A 17,883-nucleotide genomic window follows, 5' to 3' on the forward strand; every position below is an offset into this window, starting at 1 on the left:
TAAATAATTGCAATGGTTTTTGTGCAGTTTTTAATTATAGGTAAAGTTTATTTTAGCTATATAGATGCTTAGTATATATTACACCATGCTGTATGCTAAGCCTGGGATGTACAGGCTAATATTAGCCTTGCAGCATAATAAATAAGACCCTGAACAATTTTAGGGTTCTCGTGACTGTCTGGTTCCTACTTTGTCCTTCCCCAAACATCGCTCATGCACATACGGTCGTCCTTTTGTCACCAGAAAACTTGAGCTGCTGCTAATTGTGGTGCTGGCAGTTTGCCATAGCTGTAATGGGCTGTCTGTGAGCAAGCTTTTATTGAGAACTACGGCTAGATGAGATTCCACTGCACCACAGTGCGGGCCGGCTGCCAAACCGAAATCAGCAACCTCTTTGGTGTGCCCTTTGGGTCAGCTTACACAGCAGCGCACAGTTCTGCTGAAATCCGTGAATTAATGCAGAGAGGATGGGGAGGGGGTGGAGAGGATGAGGGGTGGAATAACTCAAGCAAAAATGGAGGTACACAAAATGGTGGTCACTTTTATTTGCTGTATCAGAGTGGGGCAGTCCAACACAAGGTTTACAAATCAAGAGCGGGCTGTGCTTCGTGGCGTTATGTGAGAATGTTTACGGATGGTGGGCAGTGATATCCATGTCATGTGATAACTCTTATTTCTTTTTATATGAGATGTGGGGGCTTACATCTATAGATGCACTGTTCCGCCATGCTTAGGGTGTGGGATGATATTAAAGGTGAAGTGTGTAATTTTTTGATCATAAAACATCCCATCTTAATACAAGTAAAACACTAATAGGTTGAATTCTGTTTGTCTGACCAATGGCACAATGGTTTTGTTTAAAATCTGTTTGCAACTTCATTTGGTGACAACAGTGACACTGAGATTACACACTTCATCTTTAAGGAAAGAGGTAAAGATAAGCAGTTTGCGTGTGTTTCAGTCTCTGGGTCTTTGTAGGCTTTTCATTTTTTGACTTTGCCCTGGGCGGCCACAGCCTCCATGGCTTTGCGCACTGTTTCTTCATCTCCCAGGAACTGCATAGGTTTTGTGGGCTTCAGGTCCTTGTCCAGCTCGTAAACAATAGGAATGCCGGTGGGAAGGTTCAACTCCATGATGGCTGCATCTGTCAGGCCTGTGAAAGAGGGTAACAGTGTATCACATTAATATTCACATTAATCAAATTAATATTCACATTAATCAAATTAATATTCAAATTTTTCAGCTCTCCTAGAGTTAACGGTTTGATTTTTACTGTTTTGTAATCCATTCAGCTGATCTCCGGGTCTGGCAGTACCACTTTTAGCATAGCTTAGCACAATCCATTGAATCTGATTAGACCATTTAGCATCGCACTCAAAAATAACCAAAGAGTTTAGATATTTTTCCTATTTAAAACTTGACTCTTCTGTAGAAAATTAAAAGTTGCGATTTTCTAGGCAGATATAGAGACAGAGCGCAGTTATGCAAATTTGAAAACCACGCCCCCCGGGGGGAAAACAATCCAACCGTCTCCATTGACTTTGTATTGCGAGAGGCCGCCTCCTTGTCATTTCTGGCTTATAACAAAAAACAGAATAATGCCTAAAAGCTGCTGTGTGACAATATGTACAGTTAACAAGCCAAAGAACCCAGAAATACGTTTTTATAAGCTGTCGAGCCATAAAACCCAGCCTTTAAGGAGAAAAAAGTGGATCGCCGACTACGTTTCCCCTATAGGGGACGCAGTTCTACTAATATTAGTACTATGAAAAGTTGCCGGTTTTCACTTTTGTGTCTTTAAAGTTTAAACGCTCGTTTTTTGGGGTCGACAGCTTATAAAAACTTATTTACAGATTAAACTTAAAAACAGAATAATACCTAAAAGCTGCTGTGTGACAAGGTGTACAGCTAACAAGCCAAAAAACCAATAAATACGTTTTTATAAGCTGTCGACCTCAAAAAACGAGCGTTTAAAGACGCAAAACAAGTGGAAACAGGCAATTTTCATAGTGCTCTTATTAGTAAAACTGCGTCCACTAGGGGGAAACGTAGTCGGCGATCCACTTTATTCTCCTTAAAGGCTGGGTTTTACGGCTCGAGAGCTTATAAAAACTTATTTCTGGGTTCTTTGGCTTGTTAGCTGTACATATTGTCACACTGCAGCTTTTAGCCAAAGAGTTCGGTCAGAGTTGTGCAAATCACTCCGCCCAAGTAGCAGTGCTTCACCTTCTGAGAATATAGTTCCCAGTATGTATACTGTTAAAAGATGGCTGTGTTTCATATGACGTTGTTATTTGTACACGGTGTGACTATACAAATCACAACATATATAAATAGGAAAATGTTTGCGTTATTTTGTCACTTATTGGGAGCAGTATACTAGATGGAGCCATTCACTTCCAGTCTCTGTGCTAAGCTAAGCTAGGGGGGGCTGCGTCAGACAGAGTTACAGCACGCACAGAGATAAGAAAGGTATGGACTTATCTAACTTTGGGGGATACGGCGAAAAAGCAAAATTCCCAAAATGTGGACGTATGTTCCTTTTAAATAGGAACAATATTGAAACTCTTTGGTTATTTTTGAGCGCGATACTAATGGTCTAATCAGATTCAATGGTTTGTGCTAATCTATGCTAAAAGTGGTAGTGCCAGACTTCGAGATCGGCTGAATGAATCGGGGAGCTGCAAAATTAGTATATTTTCAAAAAAAGTGAATTGTCCCTTTAATATGCACTAGCTTATCCTGAATTTACACCTGCTTATAAAGGATCACTGTATCACATTTTAGATTAATGTAATGATACTACAGTTGTGTTTTTACTACCTTGGAGTACCATGTATATGATGTGTTACTGTAGCTCAATTGGTAGAGCAAAATTATACCTTGAATGCACTACTGTAAGTTGCATTGGATGACAGCATTTTCCAAATGCATTAACCATACATAAATGTCAGTACTCTGGTATATATCAGTTACTGTAACATTGTACTACAGTACATTTACATAAGAGAGGAAAGGCTAAAGTAGCTTTGACCTTTCCTTGAACCCTGTGACCTTTACTTCTTACAGTTCACCTCTCTCCAGTTAGAATGCAGGACCTTTCTGCTAAAAGGTTGGGCCTGTAACAGGAACCTAACCCATGCCTATGTATGAATGAGGGCTATATATAGGCTCTGTTTCATCTGGGACCATTGAAGCCTGGTGGTCAGACACGTCCAGTGTGTCTGAATGTTGCATGTCCTTTAAAATAACATCTAAATTCTAAAAACATTTTATCCTTATATTTTATTGAATTAGTGAGTAATTACTTTATAACATATTGAAAAAAGTCACAATACATAGTTAAAAAAAATTTTAAGTATTTTTTTTTACATAAGGGGTCCGGTTTTGTGAAGAGGGGATACTCACCCTCTAAGTGCTTGACAATGCCACGCAGACTGTTGCCATGGGCGGCAATGATGACATTTTTGCCGGCCTTGATCTCAGGTGCAATGACATCATTCCAGAAAGGCAGAGCACGAGCGATGGTGTCCTTCAAACTCTCACAAGTGGGAAGTTCACCCTCTTTTAAACCCCTGTAACGTCTTGACTGGTATAAAGAGAGAAAGAGAAGACCATTGCAAACTACCATAGGTCATAAGTAGCGTGAATTATCTTAGTGACATTTATTATAAATCATGTCAGAATTGTTTTAATGTTAAAATATTGTCTTTATTTCAGCTTCATGTGCATGTATAGTTTGTTTAAAGCCATGGCAAGCCATTGTGATGCTCCAATGGGAATCCTATTGGAAACTTTTAGGTTAAAAGTATTACCTAAACATATCAAGTTGACAAACAACAGATGAAACCTAGTCCCTCTTACCTCACTGATAATCTTGTGGTAAGCATGATCTTTATCCATAGGAGGAGGAGGAATATCAAAAGACCTGCGCCAGATCTTCACTTGCTCCTCTCCGTGCTTGGCTGCTGTCTCTGCCTTATTCAGACCAGTCAGACCCCCATAATGACGTTCATTCAGACGCCAAGAACGCACTACGGGCAACCACATCTGGTCTGTGCCCTCCATGATGAGCCACAGTGTCTTGATAGCACGCTTCAAGACGGAGGTGTAGCACACATCAAACTTCATTCCGGCATCTTTAATGGCCTGTGCGCCGCGCTTTGCTTCCTCCAATCCCTTCTCGCTGAGGTCGGCATCGAACCAGCCACAGAAACGGTTCTCCTGGTTCCACGAGCTCTCACCATGGCGTACAATAACTAGACGATGAACGGCAGTCATGATGAGATCGGGCTTTACTACAATATATCCAAACTAAACCCACAAAACACAGCCCACCTTGATATTGTGCACACACTCTGTGACAGACAGTGAGCCCTGCTTGCCAAAGCTATGCCCTTTTTATAGCATTCTGGAATGTGGCCCGTCATGAATGTCATATCTCTCATGCTTTGGACCAATCATGACGTTTCAACATTAGATTGACACATGAGTTTACCTATGAACTCTTAGGTGTTAAGGGGCAGAGCGCTGTTGGAAGGGCAGAGGTCATGAGCAAATTCAAAATAGCAACATGACTTTTAAACTGAGAGGTGTGGAATAAAAGTGCAAAGATCAATGTTAGCCTATGAGAAGCTTAGAGAAGAAACCATCAAGCTGTAGCTCATACAGACGCTTAATAATGCAGAAAATATGAGTTACATAAAATTAGGCCCCAGCAATCGATATTTCCTGATCGCAAAAGTGACGAAAGATAATATAGTCTTGTTTTGCATACTTTATTCATAAAAAATGGCATTGCATCCAATGTACTCTGTGTTTGCATGTATAGCATTGTTCCTCTGTGTATTGTGTATCTGTAGCCAGAGGCGTCATGCCCATTCAAACTGAGGGGGCACCTGCCCCCTTGGTTTTTTTGAGCCAATGGATTTTGCATCCAACCTCAAAATCAAATAAGCGTCCATTAATCTGTTATTTGACTTTTAATCTGTTTAATATGCACAATATTATACATTCTGTGCTGCATCCTTGTCACTTTTCGGAGATTTTCGCCGTTTTGATAGTGTTCTGATCATGTTACATTACTTTTATTCTGGCGGCAGCTGGCGCTGCAGTCATAGCGCAGTCGCAGACGTCATCAGCGTCTGGCCGCGCTCACGAGCTCTCTGCTGTTGCTGGCTTGCTGCTGCATTTGGCTATCTGAGGAATTAAAACGTGTTAGAAACGCTCACAACATTTCCAAACCCCAGTACGGTAATGTGCAGTTAACCTTCTTTGTGTAGAACATGTCTGGTTTTAAATGTGACCGTCTCAACGTTATATTAGTAGAGATTCATCTTCTTGGCACAATGCCAAAGTTCACCAGAGTTCACGCGGGCGCGGAATCTCACATGCTTACATGAGGTAAAATTTAATGCAAAAATTTAATCCGTTCCTCTAATAATTTTATCTAAACATATAATTTAAAATCATTATTGAACATTAAACTCAATCACGTGGCTATAGCTTATGTCATTTTCGTTGTTTATATACTTTATGGATTTAAAATTACATTAATTTTATATGATAATGTAGTTGTTGTGCAAAATGCATTAATGACACAATTATACAAGCCATTAAGACTTAAATAAATAAAACATGCCGTTTCAGATGTAAATATGATGCAAATGTGTCATTATTCCGATTGAATATTTGATATTAAAGTTAGTCATCAATCTTATTTTGGAGGTTTTTACATGAAAGCGGGGGTTTTCAGATTGTTAGAAATGTAAGTGCCATGGAAAAGACTGAAAGCTCTATAATATTTCGTTTGATGTCTGTGTATGCACAAATTTCTGTGAGCTGTTGACACTGTGCCCCCTTAAAAAAAATTGGTGCATGACGCCCCTGTCTGTAGCTTAGAGCATTGCAGTAAGAGTGCAAAAGGTTGTGGGTTCGGATTTCCAGGGAACGCACAAACTGATACATCATGTAAACCTTAAATGCAAGTCACTCTGAAAAAAATTATAATCTGAGAAATGCATACATTTAAATGTTTAGTGGTGGCTTTGTTGTCTACTTAGTCCAGCTATTGTTGTACTGCACTGTGGCATTATAGTTGAAATTTTAAATGGAGATCAATTCAATAATTTTTATTTTTATATTATATTTTATGCATTTTTACTGTGGAAGAGTGGACTCTCTGTATTGAGGTCTATGGGTGTACTACCCCTTTTAACCAGTAGAGGCAGTGTTGTGTTTTTTTCTGCAGGTAAAACACTGAAAATAGAGTTATAACATTTCTCCTTTATTTTGCACCACACTCCCCCCATTTCACTCTCCCACACCCTCTGCTTACCATGCACCAGCTCTTACTTCTGTATCTGCATTGGCAAGCACATGTGGTATTTATACACTTGTAATCTCTGAAGAATGTTTATCTATTAGTACAACAAATGTTACATTATGTGATGTTCTGTAGCCAATGATTCCTTTTCTTCATCCATTTCATCCCACTTTTTATGTAAAGAATGACCTTGACAGCAAATGCAGTACTTTAAAACATGATATATAGTAGTGTAAGCATTTTATAATATAGTATTTTTAGAGGAAAAGTGTCATTTATTGCATCATTACATATACTTTTTTGCACATAGCTCCCTCTCCCTCTCTCTCGCTCTCTCTCCCTCCCTCTGCTTCTAATACTGCATTGTCAGAGTTTAGAAAATCACCTGCGTCAGAGCTTCTTTCTGGCTATAAAAGCTGAAGCGATTGCAGCAGAAGCACCAGATCAGTGCTTAGGAGGCTGATCAAGCTGACCACGGTACAGCTTGTACTTGGAGCCATGAGCGCTGTCGGGTTTGACCCCTACTTCTCCTCCTCTTACAAACGATGGTATGTGGAGAGCAGCCCTCGGGTACCCCAGCGTGGTCGATCCCGCACCACGTTCTCTGCCCACACCCCCTCTCTCTCTTCAACCCGACTCCACTATGCCTCACCCGGCCGGACCTCCTATCTGCTGAGCAGCCCCGGACGATCCACGGACCTGGACCTCGGCCATGCTGTTCAGGTAAGCGCAGAATTCCGTGCAGTCCGAACACAGGAAAAGGCCCAGCTGCAGGACCTCAATGACCGCTTCGCTGGTTACATTGAGCGAGTCCATGAACTGGAGCAGCAAAACCGTGCCTTGGAAGCTGAGCTGCTCATGTTGAGGCAGAGACAGCCTTCCCGTTCTAGGGCCCTGTACGATCAGGAAGTCCGAAATCTGAGAGCTGCCGTAGAGGATGCCCGTATGGAAACACAGGCCGCCCTGAGCCAGAGGGAGAGGATGGAAGATGCTCTCCGCAGCCTGCAGGCCGCCTATGAGGAAGAGGTGGAAGCCAGAGAGGACACTGAAAACAAGCTGATGGAAGCCCGGAAGGAGGCGGATGATAGCGCTTTGGCCCAGGTGGAGCTGGAGAAAAAAGTAGACTTGTTGCTCAGTGAGCTGACTTTCATAAAGAAGGTCCATGAGGGGGAGATCTCAGAGCTACAGGCCCAAATTCAGTATGGAGCACAGATTGCGGTTGAAGCTGAAACCATCAAACCCGATCTGTCAAGTGCCCTACGGGACATCAGAGCTCAGTATGAGAAGCTGGCAGCCAAGAACATCCAATCAGCCGAAGAATGGTTCCGGGGAAAGATGGGCCATTTGACAGAGACTGTAGCCCATCGCACCGATGCAATGAGGAACTCAAAGGATGAAGCAGGAGAGTATCGCCGTCAGCTGCAGGCATGTGTCCTTGAGATTGACGCCTGCAAGGGCCTGAATGAGTCTCTTGAAAAGCAACTCAGAGATGTGGAAGACAAGCAGAGCACAGAGATTGCTGCAATGCAGGTAAGTACTAGATTCACAAATGCTGAGTTTTATTAAAATTATATTTGGTAATGATTAATTAATTCATATGTGCATTAGATCATCATGTGGGAATAATTAAAAAGAATTTAATTTAAATAGAAATCTAACACCTGTCCTTCTTTGCAGAATACCATTGGTGATCTTGAGGATGAACTTAGAGCAACTAAGGGTGAGATGGCAAGATATCTTAAAGAGTACCAGGATCTTCTTAATGTTAAGATGGCCCTTGATATTGAGATAGCTGCTTACAGGTATGTTTACACACACACACACACACACACACACACACACACACACACACACACACACACACACACACACACACACACACACACACACACACACACACACACACACACACACACACACACACGTGTATTACTCTCAATGATTCTGATTTGTCCGTTTGAGTCACATTATTTTTACCTGTTGCAGGAAATTACTTGAGGGGGAGGAGTCTCGCTTTAATGTGGGCATGGGAGGTTTGGTTGGCTCATACGCCAGTGGTCCCGTCTACTCCCGGCCCATGCTCTCACTGTCCAGCATGAGCTCTGGTGCCCCCTACCTGCTTGGCTCTCGTCTGGTCAGCATGTCTTTCTCAGCTGATGAGGCCATTACATCCAGTCAAGCAAAACAAGATGAAGCCACCCCAACACAGGAAGAAGAAGAGGAAAAAGAGGAAGAAGAGAAGGAAGAGGAAGAAGTGAAGGAAGAAGAAGAAGAAGAGAAAGAAGAAGAGGAGAAAGAGGAAAAAGAAGAGGAAGAAGCTACAAAAGAAGAAGAGGAAGGTGAGGTTCAGGTGTCTCATGACATTATATAGATTAACTTGAATGATTGAATTAAAACTTGTACTTTAAAAGCAATGTACCACACTAAAGTCATGTTTAAACTGCAGGTGGTGAGCAAGAAGAAGAAACTGAAGATGGTGCAGAGCAAGAAGTAAAGGGAGAAGAGGAGGTTGAAGAAAAGGAGGAAGTTAAGGGGGAAGATGAAGTTGAAGAAGTTAAAGGAGAAGATGTGGTTGAAGAAAAGGATGAAAGTAAAGTAGAAGATGAGGTTGAAGAAAAGGAGGAAGTTAAAGGAGAAGATGAGGAGAAAGCCGAAGATAAAAAGGGAGAAGGGAAAGATGAAGAGAAAGTAGAGGAAAAAGAAGGAGAAGGGGAACAGAAGGAAGGCGAGCAGAAAGAAGTAGATAAGGAGGAGAAAGGGGAGAAAGCTGATGAGAAAGGTGCTGACAAAGAGGATATTAAGACTGAGACAGGAAAAAGTGAGGGAAAAGCTGACACAAGTGCTGAAAAGGACAAAAAGGACACTGAGACAGCTAAAGGCAAGGGAGATGAAGCAGAGAAAGACAAAAGTGAGCCAAAGACTGAAAAAGCCAAAGATGAGGTAAAACCCGAACCGGCCAAAGAGAAAGCAGAGGAAAAAACTAAAGCGGTGCCTGAACCAGAGTCAGTCAAAGATAAAGTCAAAGAGGAGGCAGAGAAACCCAAACCAAAGGATAAGGTTGAGCCAGAAAAAGCCAAGGGCAAAGATGAAGGCAAGAAGGCCAAGAGTGAGAAAAAGGAAAGTGTAAAGCAGGAGAAGGGAAAAGAGGAAACTGAGAAACCTAAAGGAAAGAAATAATGTATTAAACCTACTGTATAACAGCACAAATACCAGTAGCCTGACCTGCTTCTCTAGTCTTACCTGAGTCTGTAACTTATCAATGCTTTGATAAATGGTGCTCAGTGCAAATAGCAATACAATATTTGAAATGTATCAGCTTTAAAATGAAATAATGTTTGTTTCATGTTTCTGAGATGCTTTACACGTCTGAATGAATGCTTGTGAAGTCGGTCTATTTTTGAATGAAGCAACTTTCTTGTGATATATTTCCAAACATGAAATCATGCTTCCAGTGCAATAAAAACAAATGTCTTGATGATCAAAGCACTTTGTTTTTTTTCAGTGGCACTATGCTTGTTAGTGTAATAGTTAGTTATCTAATGTCTACTGATATTTACATTATGCTTTAGACATACAAATCAAATCAGTCATGGATAAACAGTAAATCTGATAATCTAACATCTAATGTCAAGAATTTGTATTTTAAAATTAGCATTTTAACTTTAATGAAGAAGAAATGTTCCTGTAGAACTGTAGCTGATAAACCTCTATAGACTAAGTTAGTCATCTATTTTTGACTGATCATACCTGTTTAACCCTTCAGACCCTTCGTACACTGGAATGGACATCACATGTTCTGTGGTTTAAACCAATAAAAATGCTGATCAACTAATCAAATAAGGCACACTGATTAAACACCTGAAAAATAAGGTCTGAAGGTTCTTAAAGTATGTTACATAAAAAGGAAAAATGGTGTAATTTAAATCCAAATTTTGAGACTGATGTGCTCTAACTAATTGCTAGTTAGTCAGACTCGTTTCTAAGACACAGTCTTAACTTCACGGCTAAATTTATGCAACTGGCCTCTGATGTTTAAACTGGTAATTTTTTGATAAATGAATGGATTAGATTCTTAGAGAACGTGCAAAGTTGTCAAATGTAAATGATGTGACTGATACAGATTGAATCCAATATTAGGCCACTTATTGTAACATGAAAGTGACATGAAAAACTATTTATTTTGTGTGCTTTGAGTTTAAAGTGCTTGTTTGTTTGAAATGTATTTGTGTTGGTAAAAATATATTTAAAGAAGTGGTGGCAGGGTTGGGGGCGCTGAAGTGCGCTATTGCATCGCAGTGAGTAGTGAACATACACACGTACACCCAGAGCAGTAGGCCTAGACAGCTGTTAGTATCTCTCCAGCACCCGTTTAAGAATTAGGGATAAAGGAGCCAGGCTCAAGGGCACCTTAATCTCTACCTGTCGGCCGTGGGATCTTCGGGACACAAGATCTATAATAACAATTATTATACGATCGCCCTAAAAAGTTTGTTCCCTGACCGGGAATCGAACCCGGGCCGCGGCGGTGAGAGCGCCGAATCCTAACCACTAGACCACCAGGGAGCTGTCATGAGCTTAAAAAATAAAAATAGAAATAGCTAAAGAAACGCATTATTTTTCTGCTTAACAGTTTTGGGTTAAATCTATTTTATAAGTTTACTAACGTTATACAGACTGTATTTACACCAGAGCACTTCTGTGAACTTTTATCTTTTAAAAATGTAAGTGTTTGGGTGGTAACCAACACATTTCAAAAAAAAAAAACACAGGTCCCGTTCTTCCTGTGTTTTTGAAACTTTGATTGTGTTTGCAGTACGCAATATAACGTAAAAAACATTATTTTCACACATTTTACTCATTTCTATGGAGGGTATGCACATGACGTCACCGTCGGCGAGAGGGACTGCGGTTACGCCCACTGAGTGGTAAAAGACAGAGCGTCAGCATTTGAGTACAGCATGACATCGGCGAAAACACGGTGAAAACGCGTCGAAATGGGAAAATCTGTTGTGCGATAGACTGTACTAACAGATTAACAAGAATTTGGAGCTATTTTTTTACAGACTGCCAAAAAACACCGAAAGGAGAACTAAATTGATAATTAATTCCAACGTCCACAGACCACAGGTGGCTTGACAAGTTGCTAGGGTCAATATCAAGCAGATGTTTTACTTTCTACTTAAACGTATTTTTTCAAGTATTTGTATTTTATCCGTGTTCTTCTTTGGAAAGCATACATTCCAAAGCATATTATCATAATATAAAATTTTACTCTATTACTAAAATTTTACTCTACATTTAATATATAAGTACATTAACGTACACAAGTTTATTATTTATACACAAGTCTATTATTAAACACTAACTAAAGTTTAAAAATGGGATCAGGAAAAACATGACATTTCATTTTTTTATTTTATGTCATGTCCACTGTAGTAGACAACGGGACTTCCGTGTTTATTGCTATTTTATTTATTTATTTATTTATTACATTTCTTACATACATTTTTGTTTTCAATTTCATTTTTTCCACAATGTGCTATTAAAGGTTATGAGTTTTAAATTACAAATTTGATGTAGCATTCTCACTTCTTAAAGACACATAACATATTGCTTCTATTCCATCTCACAAATGTTCTGCTTTGCATCCGGGGATTCTGCATCTACAAACATTTTATAGATTGTCCTGCATTTGAGGCAAATGTATTGCACCATATTCCTAATTCTCTCATCTGGGTGTGACTTTCTTTTAAAAATTTTAAATTATTGTACATTTCTGAAATACTGCTAAAGTCTAGACTCCCAAAACATATAATCTGTAAAAAAAAGTATTACACAAGTCAATGGTCCAGGTCACAGTACTGTGTAGTAGATCACAGTTTGTGAATAATAAAAGTAACTGTGTATAGACAAAAAAAGAAAGAAAAACATAACGTCCTTTGAAATTACATATGTTCCATGGAAAAATGTCCATTAAAATGATTGATTCTCTGAGCCGTGCATTATGAATATGTCACTTTTACCGTAATATTTCATTCATCTGTTATGGTGCATTATCAGTCTGCAATGCAGCAACATATTCTCATAAAAGTCTCACACCAATTTGCCAAATATGTAATTTAATAGCCATCTTCAGAAATGTACACACCACTATAATTACATTCCATAAAACTTAATAGAACCTTTTAAAATATTAATACTAATTTAGATTTATTATTTCTTGTTGTTATTGTTGTTATTTGAATCGTTACAAAATTGTGAAACTTAACATTAGAAAAACCTATTATGCATACGTTTTTTTATGAGCCATGATCATTACTGTTACATTTTAATAACCTGGTCAGTCCAGAAATAGAAGCAGGTGTCCTGTGAGGTCCTGTGACACTTCCTCTATTTGCTTAAGATGTATGCAGCAGCAAGACTCACACATTCACTTAAGAAATCACATATTCTTCTATGAATGTTTGGATGAAGCATTATGAGGCTTGTAGATGGTTTATAGATCCACAATTTCGGCATTGCTGGCATTTTGTAATGTCACTTAAAGACCCTCATTTATTTTACAGTGCTTAAATTTACTGTATTATACCATCAGACTATTTGTCTCAAAGACTATCCAGCATTGTGAAGTGTTTTAATGCAAACTCTTTCCTTTTCTGCAAGTTTTTAATGTTTTACCATTTTAAACAGTGAGGAATGTCAAAACATATTAGCCATATTTTTATAAGAGGCACATTCAACTTCTCTCAGAAGTCAGAAAGTCAAGCATAAAATTCAACCACCAAAACTTATTTTTCTATTAAGGAATTCAAGTAAATAATTGTATACATGCATTTAAATAAAAATAATGCTGTACTTTCTTGTAAAACAGTAAAATCATGGATAACAACAATTATATTTTACCATTAGAAATAAAGAGCTCAGACATAAAAACAGTTTCTTGTTATCACCCATACTGTTAGTTTAGGCAGCTGTGGCACAAATTTTACATTTGGGTGGTATTCTTATAAATTTGTAAAGCACACCACTTTTGAATAATATGTAAATCATACTTGAGAGAAATGATGACACAAAGCATATCGTTTATTTTAGTATGATGTTTATTGAGCAAATGCTGCTGAGAAATTCATTCAGATGAATAAAGACATGGGCCTGCAAACATTAGCACCTCATTAACGGTAAGTAGTTCAAGTCAATCCTATGCATACAAGAATGCATGTGCGCATTGACCGGTTTGTTTTCAAATGCACTCAATAGGTAAACATAACTGACAACGGTAAAAAGCATGTTTAAGGCTAGGACTTTCTTAGTTGCTTTATGTACTGAGTGTATATGACTATGGTCTATTCTCACCATCGTCTCCTCCGTTCATAAATAAGTTTCATTTTTGGCTCAGTTGATCTCCTCGCTCTAAGTATTTGTAAGGCTATTTTGTTGGAACACGCTTTTCCACAGTTATTCTACAGCCCCGCGTCCCGTGTTGCTCTAACTCAAAGCAAAAGTCATTTCCCATCATACTGTGAGTATTTTTATATTACTGTCATACATACCAGTGTTTATTTTCTATCTCAAAGAATGAGGAGCGTGCTCCCCCCTGAGCTGGCATGCAGATGCCACATTCAAGTGACCGCCCCCCTCCCCAGGTATTGCAGTTTGAAAGAAAGTGAAAAAAACCCTGACCGGATATGCAGCAGAACCCATTTAAAGCTGTCACTCAACATGCATTTAAAATTTTAGCTTGCCGCATCATATGGCGTCTCTCTAAGCTTGCTTTTTTGTGTTGTTTCAGTCTTTCAGTGTGGTTAATGTAATTAAGTATATCTGTTGAGCTTTATGATTTATTACGTGAGTTTTGTGTTGATTGCTTGATATGCACGCGGGTTCCTCTTCTGTCGGTTATAGCTATGTTTGGGTTTAATCTGCTTCGGTGGCCTTCACTACCTGTTTCTCAGCGGTTTTGGTGATCGTCTTCTCCTTGACCTCTTTGACCTCCTTCTCCTCCGCCTGCTCAGTTACGGTAACAGTTTTTGTAACTTGCTTGACTCCGCCCTCTCCAGTGGTAATGGTCTCCACGGTTTTGGTGATGACCACCCTCTGGCTTGTTTCATCTTTGGTAGGACTCTCATCTACTCCATTGGAGATCACGTCCTTCTTTTCCTCCTTCTTGTCATTTTTTCCCATGTCTCCATTCACAGTAGCCTCTTTCTTTTCTTCAGGCTCTTTCTCCGGTTCACTCTTTTTACTGGGTTTGTCATCAGCTGGCTTTGGGGAATCATCTTTAGACTCAGCTTTAGGTGACTCGAGCTTTGGGGCATCTTTCTGTGTCTCTTCTGTCTTGGATGTCTCTTTCATAGGACTCTTTGGAGATTCACTTTTGGGGGTTTCCTTCTTTGGGGCTTCTGGCTTTGGGGCCTCCTTCTCTTTTGGGCTTTTAGCCTTTGGGCTCTCAGTTTTTGGTGATGTAGCCACTGGAGATTCAACCTTTGGAGATGGTGTCTCAGCCTTGGTCGAAGCTGCATCTTCTTTTTCATGTTTGGGTTCTTCTTTATCATCTTTTCCCTTTATTTCTTCCTTTGCTTCTGTTTCTGCTACTTTAGGCTCCTCCTTGTCATCTTCTTCTTTTTCATCTGCAGATCCTTTATCGCTACCTGCATCTGCCTCTTCTTTCTCATCACCTTCCTCCTCTGCCTCCTCTTCTCCACCGCTGCTCGGTTTCTCCTCCGCTTTCTCTTTATCAGGAGAGGCTTTTGTTTCAGGTGCCTTAGAGCTCTGGACTATCTCCTCGACTTCCGGCTCTTCTTCCTCTTCTTCCTCTGCTTCTTCCTCTTTCTTTTCCTCTTCCTCCTCTCCTTCTTCATCCTTTCCAGCTTCCTCTTCCTCAACACCTTCTTCCTCCTGCTCTCCCTCCTCTTCAGCCTCAGCAGGGGCACTGGAAGCCACCTTGGCTTGGGTAGATGCAATCACCTCATCTTCTTCCTCCTCACCTTCCTCTTCTTTCTCTCCTTCTTCTTCACCACCTTCTTCAGCCTCACCCTCAGCTTCTCCCTCATCCTCTCCTTCATCTTCTGCTTTGGCAGCTGACAACTCTTCTGCCATCTCAGCCAAGACCTCATCCATTTCTGACTTCTCATCTTCGACTCTAGTTTCCTCAATGATCTCTTCTACAAACTTGTGTTGAACTTTAAGCTTGGGGGGTTCACTTTTGACCTTAGGGCCTTTGGTGACAGTCTGGCGATATGGGAAAGTGCTAAAGTGGCTCTCTTCACCTTCAAGAAGTTTTCTATATAAATACAAAAAAGCATCAGTGTATACGTAGATATGTGATTTAGACAATATTTAGAGAAAAATTATTTTTATTTTACAGCCATTATAATATTTAAAGTAACTTGTTTTTATGGAGTCAATGCAATACAATTTACAGCATATTGTGATCTTACCTATATGCAGCAATCTCTATATCTAGTGCCATTTTGACATTCAAGAGGTCCTGATATTCACGGAGATGACGAGCCATCTCCCACTTCGTGCTCTTGAGTTCATTCTCCAACTGGTGGATGGTTTCCTAGTTAGACAAGACACAAAATTGGGAAAATTTCATAAATCCCTATTTAAAAAAAGAAACATTTAGCTAATGAGTGGAAAAAATTTAAATGATATTAATAATTATAATTCTCTAGTCAATAATATAAAAATGCAGATGAAATAAAATTCCTCCTTAGGATGCACACATACCTTAATACATTTCTTCCAAATGCTATATATTTATTGTAATGCAGTAATTTTATCTTATTATGACCATAAATGTAAATACATTATTCTTTATATTATCTAAAGACCTCAAGGGCATCCACTAATCAGTATGAGGTGAAGGCAGGAAACAGCCAATAAGTAAAGCCTGCCTCTGCTCTGACTCAGCAAAACAGCAGGGAGAGACGCATTCTGAATGTCTGCCTCTCCTTAACCCTTTCCAACCTCATGCAGAGGAATGCCGATGATGTAATTAAAGATCATATATGCTAAATACAAATATATTATATAATACTTTGCTGTACTATACTGTAATGTAACATAATATAAGCAGTCTATTGCTTTGCTGCACATTGCAATAACGCACTTAAACATAGCATTGAACAAGGACATAATCTAAACTACAATATTTTAAAGTGGTGCAACAAATTTTGCAAATCCAATTTTTGATACAGTTACAGCTATGTTAACAAATTCACACATTAGCTATACATCAATAGACAAGCATCGTGTCAATACAATAGAGTATAAATGTGATAATAAAAAAATAATAATAATAGTTAGTTTATATAAATAACACAATGTAACGCATTTGAAGAAGCACTTTTTAAACGAAAATCATTTGTAAAAATACCAAAAATTCTTACTTAATAATATGCATAGTCATGATGTACCTGGAGACTTGCAAGGTCATTGTTGTGTCGGTCCTCTATGTCGTTCAGCTGCCTCTCCAGCGATTCTTTGGTGCCTCGGACGGACTCGAGCTCGATGGTTTTGGACTGCAACTGGCGCCGATAATCCGCGATCTCATCCCGTGCCGATTTAATGGCGCTTTTATTCTGCTCGGCAGTCTCCGTGAGTTTCGAATAGCGGCACATGAACCAGTCTTCAACCTGCTGGAGGTTTTGCGTGGAGTGACCCTCCAGCTGCGTGCGGATCTCGCGGAGCGCTTCGGTGATCTCCGCCTTTTGGTAGTCCCTCTTCTCGACGGTGATCTGCGACGCTTGCACCTGCGCCAGCAGATCGTTGACCTCCTCCTGGTGGTTGTTGCGGATGAATGCGATCTCATCCTGCAGGGACTGAACTTTCTTCTCCAACTCTGATTTAACAAGCGCGGAGTCTCCCATGTCTTTCTTCAGCGCGCGGACGATGGCTTCCGTCTCCTCCCTGATGCGCGCCTCCTCGTCGAAGCGATCCCGAAGGCGCTGGATGTCTTCTTCAATGTGATCCGTGTCCAGCTGGATCTGCGCCTTGTCATGATGGACCTGCTCCAGCATGGAGCGCAACTCCTGCAGCTCCTGGTCGTAAAGATCGCCCAGCTGGGACTGCGACACCTGTTTCTGCCGCAGTGCTTGGATCTCCGCCTCAATCTGCTTGTTCTGCTGCTCCAAATAGTGAACCTTGTCGATGTACCCGGCGAACCGGTCGTTGAGTCCCTGCAGCTGCTCTTTCTCGTTGGAGCGCTTGTAGTCTCCGTTGAGGATGGAGGTCTGGCTGAAATCGAGGCTGTCGGCTGAACTCAGGACTGTGGAGCCGTAAGCTCGCGCCACGGGAGCGTTAAAGCTCCTCTTGTATGAGGTCGAGCTCGGGCTCGCCCTGGACCAGGTCTGGGAGCGAAAGCCGCTTGAGGGGCTGCCGCGGCTATAGGTGGTCCTGGTCTCCATCACCCTCCGGTAGGGACTTCCTATAGTGTCTATCGAGTAACTCATCCGAACGGTCGTGTGAACGGGCAGATGGAAAGAAAGTGCGTGAAGTAAAGAAGAGTTGTGGATAGGTGTAGGGTGTGCGGCTCTCTCAGCGCAGGACAGTCG

The 17,883-nt window shown here is 40.4% G+C and overlaps 3 protein-coding genes and 1 non-coding gene across 5 annotated transcripts; 1 reads left to right on the plus strand and 3 right to left on the minus strand.

Moving 5' to 3' along the window:
• Positions 1-521: 521 nt before the first annotated feature.
• On the minus strand, positions 522-4,386 carry pgam2 (phosphoglycerate mutase 2 (muscle)). Its single transcript, XM_065244237.1, has 3 exons — positions 3,865-4,386; positions 3,409-3,589; positions 522-1,153 (listed from the first exon to the last, which is right to left on the minus strand). Exons 1-3 carry the CDS (start codon positions 4,279-4,281, stop codon positions 984-986), a joined length of 768 nt encoding a protein of 255 aa, XP_065100309.1. The 5' UTR covers positions 4,282-4,386; the 3' UTR covers positions 522-983.
• A 2,339-nt stretch (positions 4,387-6,725) lies between these two features.
• On the plus strand, positions 6,726-9,800 carry nefla (neurofilament light chain a). 2 transcript variants are annotated; one of them, XM_065244240.1, is made up of 5 exons: positions 6,726-7,855; positions 8,003-8,127; positions 8,312-8,664; positions 8,772-8,896; positions 8,933-9,800. In XM_065244240.1, exons 1-5 carry the CDS (start codon positions 6,824-6,826, stop codon positions 9,500-9,502), a joined length of 2,205 nt encoding a protein of 734 aa, XP_065100312.1. In that variant the 5' UTR covers positions 6,726-6,823; the 3' UTR covers positions 9,503-9,800. The 2 variants fall into 2 exon arrangements, with proteins under 2 accessions (XP_065100312.1, XP_065100311.1); XM_065244239.1 differs by having other exon boundaries at positions 6,728-7,855; positions 8,772-9,800.
• Positions 9,801-10,816: 1,016 nt separating this feature from the next.
• On the minus strand, positions 10,817-10,888 carry trnae-cuc (transfer RNA glutamic acid (anticodon CUC)). Its single transcript has one exon. It is a non-coding gene; the product is annotated as a tRNA-Glu (tRNA).
• A 2,519-nt stretch (positions 10,889-13,407) lies between these two features.
• nefma (neurofilament medium chain a) lies at positions 13,408-17,883 on the minus strand. The gene is made up of 3 exons (XM_065244238.2): positions 16,747-17,883; positions 15,763-15,887; positions 13,408-15,605 (listed from the first exon to the last, which is right to left on the minus strand). Exons 1-3 carry the CDS (start codon positions 17,779-17,781, stop codon positions 14,240-14,242), a joined length of 2,526 nt encoding a protein of 841 aa, XP_065100310.1. The 5' UTR covers positions 17,782-17,883; the 3' UTR covers positions 13,408-14,239.

Source organism: Paramisgurnus dabryanus, chromosome 18 (assembly GCF_030506205.2).
Source record: "Paramisgurnus dabryanus chromosome 18, PD_genome_1.1, whole genome shotgun sequence".
Taxonomy (NCBI): Eukaryota; Metazoa; Chordata; class Actinopteri; order Cypriniformes; family Cobitidae; genus Paramisgurnus; species Paramisgurnus dabryanus.

Excerpts from the sequence above, each read along its gene's own strand:
- pgam2 (XM_065244237.1), bottom strand. The coding sequence starts at position 4,281 with ATGACTGCCGTTCATCGTCTAGTTATTGTACGCCATGGTGAGAGCTCG. Across the intron at positions 3,590-3,864 it reads ACCACAAGATTATCAGTGAG|TCAAGACGTTACAGGGGTTT; the intron begins GTAAGAGGGACT and ends TCTTTATACCAG. Across the intron at positions 1,154-3,408 it reads CATTGTCAAGCACTTAGAGG|GCCTGACAGATGCAGCCATC; the intron begins GTGAGTATCCCC and ends CCTCTTTCACAG.
- nefla (XM_065244239.1), top strand. The coding sequence starts at position 6,824 with ATGAGCGCTGTCGGGTTTGACCCCTACTTCTCCTCCTCTTACAAACGA. Across the intron at positions 8,128-8,311 it reads ATTGAGATAGCTGCTTACAG|GAAATTACTTGAGGGGGAGG; the intron begins GTATGTTTACAC and ends TACCTGTTGCAG. Across the intron at positions 8,665-8,771 it reads TACAAAAGAAGAAGAGGAAG|GTGGTGAGCAAGAAGAAGAA; the intron begins GTGAGGTTCAGG and ends TTTAAACTGCAG.
- nefma (XM_065244238.2), bottom strand. The coding sequence starts at position 17,781 with ATGAGTTACTCGATAGACACTATAGGAAGTCCCTACCGGAGGGTGATG. Across the intron at positions 15,888-16,746 it reads ATGACCTTGCAAGTCTCCAG|GAAACCATCCACCAGTTGGA; the intron begins GTACATCATGAC and ends TTGTCTAACTAG. Across the intron at positions 15,606-15,762 it reads ATAGAGATTGCTGCATATAG|AAAACTTCTTGAAGGTGAAG; the intron begins GTAAGATCACAA and ends GTATTTATATAG.